Source organism: Cydia fagiglandana, chromosome 19, assembly GCF_963556715.1.
Source record: "Cydia fagiglandana chromosome 19, ilCydFagi1.1, whole genome shotgun sequence".
Taxonomy (NCBI): domain Eukaryota; kingdom Metazoa; phylum Arthropoda; class Insecta; order Lepidoptera; family Tortricidae; genus Cydia; species Cydia fagiglandana.
In genome coordinates this window covers 8,923,308-8,935,804 of record NC_085950.1, presented here as the reverse complement: position 1 = coordinate 8,935,804, position 12,497 = coordinate 8,923,308, and the positions used below count along the sequence as shown (strand labels likewise).

The 12,497-nt window shown below is 39.6% G+C and overlaps 1 protein-coding gene across 3 annotated transcripts in view; it reads right to left on the bottom strand.

The window, feature by feature from the left end:
- Window positions 1-534: 534 nt before the first annotated feature.
- The window catches only part of LOC134673733 (protein DEK), a 40,568-nt gene continuing 28,605 nt past the window's right edge, over window positions 535-12,497 (bottom strand). For 2 of the 3 annotated variants that reach the window (XM_063531744.1, XM_063531745.1), the window contains exons 8-16: window positions 11,238-11,400; window positions 10,693-10,857; window positions 9,969-10,054; window positions 6,786-6,950; window positions 5,692-5,808; window positions 5,502-5,610; window positions 4,918-5,093; window positions 4,197-4,349; window positions 535-3,025 (exon numbers count right to left, since the gene is read on the bottom strand). In XM_063531744.1, coding sequence (XP_063387814.1) covers window positions 3,011-3,025; window positions 4,197-4,349; window positions 4,918-5,093; window positions 5,502-5,610; window positions 5,692-5,808; window positions 6,786-6,950; window positions 9,969-10,054; window positions 10,693-10,857; window positions 11,238-11,400 — 1,149 coding nt within the window. In that variant the 3' untranslated portion in view covers window positions 535-3,010. Of the gene's footprint in view, window positions 3,026-3,355; window positions 3,508-4,196; window positions 4,350-4,917; window positions 5,094-5,501; window positions 5,611-5,691; window positions 5,809-6,785; window positions 6,951-9,968; window positions 10,055-10,692; window positions 10,858-11,237; window positions 11,401-12,497 lie in introns of all 3 variants that reach the window. The other variant, XR_010099507.1, reaches the window with a different exon arrangement.

Sequence of the window (12,497 nt, the reverse complement as noted above, 5' to 3'; positions counted from 1 at the left end):
CACATGAAGCATAAGGACCCTTTTCTAGTGGAAAGCCACATGCTGAGTGACCGAGTCGACAAACTAAATCATACTCTTATGTCATATAGACTACTAACGCATTCCTTCGTAATTCTATGCCAAATTCGTGTAGAATTTAAATTAGATGTTATTTTACAGTATTGTACTTGACTTACCTCTGAATAATTTCAATGCCAAAAGGCATAATTGTACAGAAAGAATACCAATCAATATTAGATGGATTATTTTTGATGTAATGTAAACTTTGTACTTATGTATTTAGTAAGAATGGCAAAGCTCAAGTCACAAAACGCCTTGTAGTTTTAAGTTTAATTTACGTTACTTGTCTAATCTCAATTAAATAAATATATTTATGTACTTATTAATTTGTACCTCGGCATCCGTCCGTGTTAACTTTATGTAGCCATTTATGTATACAAATAGATAAGCTATGTAAATTATATCAAACAATTTGTAAGATATTGTATATTTTATACAGCAGGAGAGGTCAAGGATGAAAATAAAACAGACATATCAAACTTTTTATTTACTTTATTATCTATAATCCAATTGTAAAAGGGAACCAGTCGCTCGCTCACACCGTGCCACTACTGCGCTACAGATCAGCCATTTACACAAAAAAAACGTCAACCAAATAAGGTTAAAAATTCACAGTTACACATTTAATGTCGAGAACTAGCTTAATTATAAAGGTGCGAGCGCGCCGGGAGGCAGAGAAAATAACAGAATTGGGATCAATCTAGATGCGGGATCCAAATACATCGTGATATAGAGGATACCTGGCGATCTAGCATAAGTTGCGTTCTCGCGAGTCCATACTTGAAGTCGCGCTAGATGTATTGAATCGCGTGCGAGAACGCGACTCATGCTAAATAGACAGATATGAGACCCTATATATCGCGATATAGGCGTCCCGGAGCGTCCGCACCTGCTACACCCGCGGAGCGACGTCGGCCACACACATCTACTGCTGGAGCACCCAACATAACACGAAGCGAGACTGCAGTACACCGTGGTACTTGTAGGCGATTACATAACATCCAGCGAACGCCGGGGACGCGACGACAACGCTCAAACTAGTCCTCACTTTACAAAACTTCATGTCTGTGTACGACCACAGAATAAATAATAGTACTAGGTACAGAAGACTCACTCTCTAACAAAACGCGTCTGTTACGATCAGGACAGGTATGGCCGCTAGGTGGCGACAGCGCCACGCGCGGCTTATGGCTAGCCACCAAAGTTGGTGTGGAACGGATGTACGTTTAGCTACCTGTAGCAAAGCGACGAAATCGCGGAGTGAGCCATGCCTGGTACGACATTGAAGGGCGCTCGCAACTTTATAAACTGAGGACCATATTGTACATTTATTAATGCTGCGCCGAGTCCCCGGTAAAAAACGTTCATTTTACAAGTTTCTACTTATAACATTATTGTACTAATTATTTGACAAACTTAAATAAATCATACCGCGTTCGATTTCAAAATGCATGTCAACACTATTTTCCATAGTGAACAGAGATTAGTTATGTCAGTGTTATATTCACGGTGTAAATACACGGAGACGGCGACGGGACTCGAAAGCATAAACTCATTCTTAGATATCTTATGTATTGCTATAATTTCCGTCTAGAGTCTAGACCGTAGGATTTCAGGTAAAGTCAAGGCCAAAATATTTGAGACTTCAATCCAATATAGCAAGTTCTTAGATATGACATTACTACATTCAGATTACATAATATATTTAATCACACGTCCCAAACCATTGTGTATATTTACACATTTTAAAAGTACACTTAAATCAATTCTTAGCCGAAATAGTTTTACTTTTGCGATAGTGTGAGACTGCGAGAAATTTCGACATTAAATCTACGTTCGTATTAAAAAAATAAACTTACGTTCCGAGACATTTTTTTTTTTCATAAAAACCAATAACAACTTTTAACTTAAAGACACATTGGGATATCTGAACTTTGTACAATGTTTGCGATGTTAAAAATAAACAGTACTTAAATGAGTGACTTAGATATCTCGCGCGTTAAGGTCATAACTTAAAATGGTCCCAAAATGCTATTTTTCTTCTGGATGTGGTTAAAAAAGTACTGGATATCTATTTTTGTAGAACTTAACGCCGACAGGCAGTTTCACTTATAATAATCAACAAAACAGCGAACGGCGTAAACGAAACACCACAATAATAATTACAAGTCAGTGAAAACAAGATGTAAAAACTTAAGAGCTGCTTATTTCGTTATACTTATTTCTAGTGGAAATTATTCCTAGAACATAAAATTACATAGGCCCGCGCCGCGACGCTGCCCGGCCGAGCGAGGGGTATTCGACCAATCGACGAACTAATATGGCCTGATTTAAATATAGAAAAAACAATCTTCATTGTTTTAGGCATGTATACTTCATTCACATTTTATAGTTCGTCCATTTTATCTACCTACAATACAGTAGATAAGCAAATTGATTGACATAGAATTATCTTAACGTTTGCCTCAAAAAATGTCATGGCTCAAAAAGAGCCCAAAATAATAAAATAAAAAATATCCTGGCCAGCAAGGAAAACTGATGACTTCTCTGGGGTCAAATTGAAAACCAGTTTTCGTCAAGGTAAAGGACCCATTTATAAGCACACTTTAGCACTAATGTGATTGAGCATGTATAGGAAAGGTGTATATGATTTAACCCAGCGGTCGGCAACCTTTTAGCAGCCAAGGGCCACATAGTAATTAACGAAGTTGACGCGGGCCGCACTTTGTTAATATGTGTGACTTTATCAGACATTGTCGTTTGACAATATTACATACAAAATAGCCAGGGAGGCTCGCGGGGCGCAAGTGAGAGGTTCAGGAGACAGTAATTGTATGAATGTTAGAATAGCCCCGGTAAGAGTGCGGACGGGGCCGCGGCGCGGCATTAGTCTAGGTTTAAGTGGTGTACCTTACTTCTATGAATGTGTTTGCGGCCGAGTACTCACTGCTCACGAAGAGATGAGCTGAAATACAAATTAAATAAATAAGTATTGACATTAAAATGGACGTAGTTTAGCGAATCCATCAATGCTCTAAAACGTGTCATTCCAATGAAGGACTATTGTATTTGATAGAAAGTTTTAATAACAGATTTCTTTGGGTTGGATCCTTTTCCCTAAATCACGTGCATATACTCGTATTAATCATAAACTGCAATAATATCAACTGAATCAACACAAAAACATGTTAATGAAGTAAATAATCATTGTAAAGTATTCATTTTTTAAAGTATATAAATAAGAAAATATTGATAGGTATATAACATGAAAATATAAAAAAAAAACAAAGTCTACCTTTTATAAAGCGGGTGTTCCACTGCCTCGGATATTATTTATTTCTCATAATATATTATTATTGTAATAATATATAATATGTCCTTTTATAAACTATAGGTATACTATGAAGACATCTACACTCCGCCTTAACTCCTAACATCTTAAATACACTGCAACAAAACAGAAAAAAAAAACAGTCAAATAAAAATAGAAAACAAAAACTTCATTACTACTATAACTTATTGTCTTAAAAGCAAAAAGTGGTACAATGACATTAAAGCTTGAAAATATATACACTAAAGGCCATTTGCACCAACCACAGTAGGTGAACTGATCAACATCACTCAGCAGTAGTATGAAACGTCCCATCAGCGGCGGAGCGTCCATAGTACTCGATTCCCATCTGCTTGCAAGTCTGATATTCAGACTCTTGGTCCATTATCTTTAAACTTATGAAGAAAAGGAAGGGCAACTTGCTTGCCTACGAACAATCTAGTCGCGCCGCCACTGCTTCCCATACAATAAAATTTAGCGAACGCTTTAATGGTGACAGACAGATCGGTGCAACTGACCCTTAATGAGCCCCATATCTTTCTAAGCTTCGATCTTCATCGTCAAGATTTGATGGTACCCCATAACAGAACATTGCATGGGTATCATATTGTTATAAAGCTTACAAATACATTCTAAATTTATTAGGGCTCATTTAGACGATGCGAGAACTCGCATGCGAGTTTCAGTACATTACGGGTTTGATCAGTTGAATTGGGACGTAACCAACAGTCCGCAATGTAACTAAATCAGCCCTTATTCTTAGGTCGCTATGGTAGGCGGTTTATAAAGAGTGTAATAGACTGACCGACTTGACTGTGGCCTTGATGAAGTCCTTCTTGTGCGCCAGATCGAAGTCGGGGTAGTGGCTGTACACCTGCTTGCACACGGTCTTCATCGTGATCTGCTCGAGGTTGGCGCCCTCCAGGATCTGCTTCACGTACTTCTTGATCTCGTCGTCCTGTCACGATATAATAATTAATATTGTTTATGGCAACAGGAAACGCTCCAGAACTCGGGTGATTTTAAACGGTCTCCCAAGATCGGCCGTTAAAATTAATAAAGCTATTAGGGCCGCTGCGCTTAAATTTTAATGCATGGTAAAAATAAGTACAAATGGCAGACTAATAGCCTAAGGCATTCTTCAATACGTCCATACATACCGTGGGCGGGGGCTTCTTCTTGTCGGCGGGCGCGTCGCTGCCTCCCGCGCTCTCCTCGCTACCTTCCTCCTCCTCCTCCTCACTTCCTTCTCCAGACTCCTCTTCAGAAAACGCAGGCTCCTTGTTTGGCTAGACATACCAGCAGTGGCCTACAAGTTGACTACGATACTCTATGGTACATACCGTGGGCGGGCGCTTCTTCTTGTCGGCGGGCGCGTCGCTGTCTCCCGCGCTCTCCTCCTCGCTACCTTCCTCCTCCTCCTCACTTCCTTCTCCAGACTCCTCTTTAGAAAACGCAGCCTCCTTGTTTGGCTGGACATACCAGCAGTGGCCTACAAGTAGACTACGATACTCTATGGTACATACCGTGGGCGGGCGCTTCTTCTTGTCGGCGGGCGCGTCGCTGTCTCCCGCGCTCTCCTCCTCGCTACCCTCCTCCTCCTCCTCACTTCCCTCCCCGGACTCCTCTTCGGATGACGCGGCCTTCTTGTTTGGCTTCTTGGCCGGTCGACCCGCCGCCTTGCCCGCTGGCTTCTTCTTGGCTGAGGGAATCATTAGAACGTTAGAAGTATTCCTTACAGGTTATATAGCACGGAGTTGACAGATAAACAAAGGTAGGATCGCTCAAGACACTAATTTGACTTCATGACATGCTGATTTCACCCACATACTCACTTTTGGTGTCATTCACATTCACCGCTCAGCCTTCGAATGATATTGTCAATAACTGGGTCCACACAGAGCGAGCATACGCCCGAGGCACGTCTGCACTGGCCGTTTTGTGCGCGAGGAAATTGTTTCAGGCGTATGCTCGCTGTGTGGACCCAGCTAATGAGTGCATATACACGTAAACACGAGATAATAGGTGTTTAAAATCAGTTTCGTCTCAGCAACTCTTATCTCTACCTACCTTTCACATCTGTGGTTTTTGTGACAAATTTTGAAATTACCTGGTGGCGTAGGCGCTTTTCGTTTAACCGGCGTCGCCTTGGCGTTCTTAGCGACGACTCCCTTACGGCCCTTGGCTGCCGCAGGTCGGCCGCGCTTGGATTTTGGCTCCTGTGGAACATAGTTTATCGTAAATGGAAACTTACGCAAATGAGAAATAATAGTACACATCTATAAGGGAAAGCGACTCACATCGGATTCCTCTCCGTCGCTGCCGCCGCCAGACTCGGACTCGTTTTCACTCTCCGACTTTTCGCTCTCCTCCTCGCTTTCCGACCGCGCTCTCTTTGCCGCGCGACCCTTCTTGCCCTAGTAACAAAATGATTAGTCATTTAAATGCTTCGAATATGAAGTAGATTAGTCGAGGATGGATTAACTGACCATTGGCATTAGGCCACGGCCAAAGAGAATTTAAATAGGACGTATTGTCAAAGTAAATTTTTTTAGTCACAGTAAATTTACTGCCATCTTTTGACACAGGGTTAAAACTTTTTCACCACACTAACTGGTAAAGGCTCTCTTGATTGTTCAAACACCGATAGCAAAGTTGTATTTTATTCACATGTGAGGCAAAGTAACCAATGCAAATTTTGAGTTGTTTTCTTGTGTTTGCTGTTTTAAATGATGATTTTGAATGGTAATTAATTAATTACATTAATTTGGTTTTGATTGGTTTTTGTTTGATATAGTTAATATTTTCTTCAGGTTGGTGTGGTGAAAATTGTGTGTTTCACTCGGGGACATAATTTTGTTTAACCCTCGTGCTTTTATAATAATATTAAAAGCACGACCGGTTGCCCCTTTGTAAAACAAATAACTATTAGAATGCCACTTGAATTTGATCCTTATTCTTTCACTGATGTGTTTAATTTGTTAAATATCAAAAAGTGTCGCCATCTACTCGTGTCTCGCGACAGTGTGTGGAAAGATAGTAGTAAATTTACTGTAACTACAAAATTTACTTTCAAAATACACCTGAAGGGCCGCCATACACGGACTGCCTTGAGCAGTCAGTGCCAACAGTTTCAAGCGGGCGCAGTGAGGTGATCTGCAGTTTCAATACAAAATCTTCTTTGGCAATACACGAACCGCTCAAGCAGTTGCAACTGCTTCGGGCGGTTGGCTGCGCGGTGAAATTTCATCATGCGGTCAAACTGCAAACGCAGTCCGTGTATGTTGATCACTGGGTTACTGCTCGAGCAGTCCGTGTATGGCGGCTCTAATACAAAATTATTTTTGCCACGGCAATGAAACAGGGGTCACCAAGCTATTGTGCGAAGTGTTACCTTGGTGGGCTTGCCGCGCTGCCGCTTGCCGCGCTTGCCGGGCTTGCCGCCGGAGCGGCGCCGGCCGCTGCTCTTGCGCTTGCGCGTGGCGCCGCCCGCGCTCTCGCCGCCCTCGGGGTCGAAGTCCGAGTCCGCCTCCTCCGACCCGCTAGGGTTGAACGAGCCCTACGAACAAACGTTATTCTATAATATGCCTGGGCGATCTAATTTAAATATGTATACTAATCTATGTATATGTATACTCTTCACGCTTAAGGGCCACCCCACACTAGCGTCTATTGACGTCCAGTCAACCAGCCAACCAGGCAGCTACTTCACGCGACGTTGGCGCGACTACGCAGCGACGCCATTTTCCATAGCGCCGACTAGACGCCGACACTCAGAAGACGCTAGTATGAGGTGGCCCTATCACCGCTGATTGTGTTTGATGCGTCTTGAACAAGTGAAATGCGAGCTCTATTTTCTTCCCCTTGGGAGTCTACAGGGCGTCCCACGGCGATGCCACATGGAGGGAAAGTACCTTAAATATCGTAGATAGAATATTTTGCTGAAAGAAGACTTCATTTTATTTTTAAAACTTAGTTAAATTGCATTCATACTTTTTTTTAAATAAATTTTATGGAAAAAAAAATATCGCGTCATTGAAGGAAAAGTACCTTAATTGTTGTAAATGAACATCTTACTGAAAGAAGACATTATTTCGATTTAAAAAAATAAGTTGAATTGCATTTTAAATAATTTCATGGTTAAACCGGGAATCGAACCAGCTACACGAGAAAAAAAAATACCCTGTAGCTTTGTCATATCGATCGAAGGGCTTCAATGTGAGAATTACTTTTTTGCTAAATAACGAAATAAAAATAAAGGCCATGCATTTTAATATTTTTAATACAAAATTAAAACAATTTATCAAATACTCAAAATGTTTTCCATCCTGTTCAATACAAAGTCTCACTCTTTTCATTATTTCACTCCCTGTCGATTTTTTAATTATGGTGTGGTGGATATTTAAAATAATACGTCTAAGTTCTGCTTGTAGCTCGTGGACATTTTCATACTGGTTCTTGTAAACTACATTTTTTACATAACCCCATAAAAAAAAATCTAACGGGGTTAGATCTGGGGATCTCGGCGGCCATCTAGTTTCTCCATTTGTTCCGATCCAGGAAGTAAAGTGTTCATTGAGATAATCCCTTGTTCTGTGACTGTTATGAGCCGGAGCCCCATCTTGCTGAAAAATAATGTTTTGTTGTTCTGCCAACGGAAGATTATTTATCTCAATTCTTAAAATCTCAAGTATTTCTAAATACCTATCCGTATTTAGATGCCCTTCGTAAAAATGTACTAAGAGGACCCGGTTGTTTACAATACCACACCAACAGTTGAAGGAAAAACGCACTTGATTGTTAGTCTCGCGGATACGTAAGGGAGTCTCCCTGCTCCAGATGCGGTTATTAATTTATTTTATTTTAATAATTATTATGTCTGTTGTACATACCATTATTGCTGAAGTTTGTCCGTCAGACCAGATAATATTATTAAGAAAATCTTGATTCTCTAGAATGAGCCTCTCGATTTCTCGGCAGAAAATCAATCGTCTACCAGGATCACCCGGTTGCAATTTTTGTACTAATCGCCCTTTAACGTAACTTTTAAATTTGTATTTTTTCAGTACACGGTGTATTTTGCTTTTCGAAAATCCGGTTTCTGCTACACCTTCCCTCACTGAACATTTAGGATTTGCCTCAAAGTATATCAAAATGTCGAGCTCATCGTCAGTGTTTAACATTTGGTGCCGTGGTTGTGGTAATCGATGATCGAAACGTCCCAAATTTGTCAGATTATCCACCAACCGTTTCATAATAAATCGAGATGGTGTATTTCTATCAGGATATCTTTCACGGTGCCAATTTAAGGCTAATGTTATGTTTTTGTGGTTCAAAAAGTATGCTTCCATTAAATCAACATTATTTTGATACGCCATGATTATTTAATACAATACCGTCGTAACAAAATCCTCGTAAAGCGAAATAACTAAATAAAATAGTCAATTCCCGCCAACAAACTTTTTAAACTTTTTTTTTTACTTTCAACACCTGATCATAGTTTAAGATACTTGTTTTTCTGCCTAGTCAGTAATTTTAAAACATGTTTAAACAATAATTGACACTTATTTTAACAGATTTATTTAATTTAATGACACGAAACACGGAATTTAAACACATTATAGCAAGAATTAAAATACGCTCGTTGTCGTTTACGCATACGGCAGAACATTATGCACACAAACTCAATTGATTGCATACAAACAGGTACGTTCCTACTTATTACTTATCTCTTTATCATTTTATCATGCACTACAATTATAATAAGGAAATGATGCGTAAGTACTTCTCAAGTGGGTACTGATTCATTAGTAATAGGTACTTTAAAATGAAAGATTAGTTGTATGCCCATACGGGAATGTCATTATTCTAATCAAAATTTCACATCAAATGAAAAAAATAATGGTCTTCCTTTTGTTTCCAACACTATGTTATTTGGCAAAAAAATAATTCTCACATTGAAGCCTTTCGATCGGTATGACAAAGCTACAAGGTATTTTTTTTTCTCGTGTAGCGGGTTCGATTCCCGGTTTAACCATGAAATTATTTAAAATGCAATTCAACTTGTTTTTTTAAATCGAAATAATGTCTTCTTTCAGTAAGATGTTCATTTACAATAATTAAGGTACTTTTCCTCCAATGACGCGATAATTTTTTTCCATACATCTTTTTTTCAAAAAAAATTAAAAAAGTATGAATGCAACTTTACTAAGTTTTAAAAATAAAATGAAGTCTTCTTTCAGCAAAATATGCTATCTATGATATTTAAGGTACTTTCCCTCCATGTGGCATCGCCGTGGGACGCCCTGTATATTGTATAAAACTCAGTCTGATACACTGTGTGTATATTGTTACATATTTTTATTTTTCAAGTTCCAACAAATATTTGTAAAATGCATAAAAATATAAATTAATTAGTAATAATTAAATTGAATTACTTATTACCTATATTGTAAAATTACCGGTAAAATACTTAAATTTTATTAATAAATATCAGAATCTGAACAGCTCATATAAAAAAAACTTAATTGTACTCCTCTCTTAAGAAAAAAAAAATTCAATTTTCAATGATACTTACATCTGAATCTTCCGAGCCATCCTTTGCCGGTTTGGGACCCTTGACCTTCGTCTCTGGGTCTGTCTCATACTCCTCATCGGAATAGCCTAGACAAAATATTTAATTAGTAGATATTTCACTAAAAATACAGCATGGTCATGGTATAATAATATACTCCGCCTGGTACTCTCTTCCCGTCTTTTCTAGGTCACCTGACTGACACAAGCCTACGTCATCATGCGACAGCGCTATATGATAATATGCCATAGAGCTATATATAGCGTCCATGTTATTGTGACGTAGGCTTGTGTCACTCTGGGAAGAGAAGACCATGTTTTATTAGATGATTTATGAGCATGGTCAATACAAATCGAAACGCTTCTAACAAAATGGCAATACATTGTGACGTCACCATGTAACGTTTCGAGGTATGGAAAACAAGGAAATTGCGATTTTGTTGGTGAATATTGTGTTTATGTATATTGTTGGTATACAATATCTTTTTAAATAAAATGTAAGTAATCGAATGGTACCATTGTTCTTTTCCAAATTTTTTTTTTACTTTTAGGTCTTGTATTTTTTTATTATTCCCATAATATTATATAAGTTTCCAATTTATTGTGATAATTGCTCATTTTCTATCTATTTAACTATACTCAATTTAGTTATATAATTCAACATGTGTCAACAACCCTATAACGTACTATTTGATCTAGTCGGGTAGGGAATAGTGCAGTGTTTTTACCTCGGTTGTGCACCTTGACGGCGGCGGAGCGGCGGGGCCGGCCGCCCGGCGCGGCGGCGGCGGCGGCGGCGGGCGGCGGCCGCGCCCCGCCGCGCGCGTGCACGGAGTTGGCCACCGGCTGCTGCAGGAACCCCACCAGCCGCGCCGCCAGGTCCGCCTGCGACCCTGCGCGAGACAATCCACGTGTGTTCAAGGAAAATAATCTAAAAACTGGACAAGTGCGAGTCGGACTCGCCCGCCGAGCTGCGGATCAGCTCGCTCTACGGATACCGAGTGCTGGCGAGTCGAACCAGTCTAAAATGTGTCATCGAGATGCGTAACAAAGGCGCGTTATCGGAGAGCGCACCTACACTGATATTTAGAGCGGAGTTGGACTAGACCACGCTCAGGTGCCGATTAGAATAATAAAGACCCTTTTTTGCAGGAAAGTAGCAAGTGCGGTTTTACTTAACAATAGACAAAGGATTAGCAGTTTGGGGCCAGTTACAAATCGACAGACTATACCACCGCAAACCCTAATTTAAATATGAATATATAACTAATACCTTTCTTGTCCAAGTCCAACATCTCGCACATGGTGCGGACTTGCTTCGGCTCCATCTTCGTAGTCTCCTCGAGCTTGGCCTTGTACTCGGCGGACCCTATCGCCCACTCGTAGCCACGGAACTTCTTGATATTACGCTTCACGTTGCGGTCGAGGCATAGTTGCTGCAGAATAACAAAGTCCATGAATACATTATATTTAATTACACAAACGGGTCTACCGCGATATAATTTCATTGTTTTTACCTTTAATTCGGACGTTAATAAATAACGACGTGATTAAATATGTGTACAAAACGCGAGAGTTTAAAATGTTATATTAAAAAATAAATAAATATTATAGGACATTCTTACACAGATTGACTAAGTCCCACAGTAAGCTCAAGAAGGCTTGTGTTGTGGGTACTCAGACAGCGATATATATAATATACAAATACATACTTAAATACATAGAAAACACCCATGACTCAGGAACAAACATCTGTATCATCATACAAATAAATGCCCTTACTGGGATTCGAACCCAGGACCATCGGCTTCGCAGGCAGGGTCACTATCCACTAGGCCAGACCGGTCGTCAAATTGCATGAATACATTGTTATAGTATGAGTTATTTCAAATGATTTTTACGCCTAAGACCCTAATCTGTTAAACAAGCCATTATTTATTTTATGACGAGTCCACGTTTCCAACTTAGACGCGTGCCAAAGCAACAATGCCGTTTAAAAAGCAACTGTATCGCAATAGTACTAAAGTTCACAATTCTTTATTGCAACCATGGTACAGTATGGATGTCAAGTATAATATATGTACAATGTACCATGGACCCTGTAAGGGCAAGTTCAAATACGGGCGCTGTGTATTCTCGCCTTCATTAGGGTGGTAGGGTTACCAGATACAAATTTAGAATTTCCTGACAAAATGCCTGATTTCCGAATATTTTTCCTAACATTCATCTTTTGACGACGACGACGGGGTCTAGCTGTCAACGCGGTACGATTCAATTCGATTTCTAAAACATCTATGTATGTATGCTTGAGTATCGATTTGTTAATTAATAATTACGAACTTATCAAGTTGAGTGGATCTCATTTATAATTTTTTTACAATGTTCAAAAAAATTCCTGACTTTTTCGTGTTCCGTCCCCATTCCTGACAAAAGGCTAAAATTCCTGACAAAAGGCTAAAATTCCTGACACATCAGGAAAATTCCTGTCATCTGGTAACCCTATAGGGTGGTCGACCAAACTAAATTACCAAAA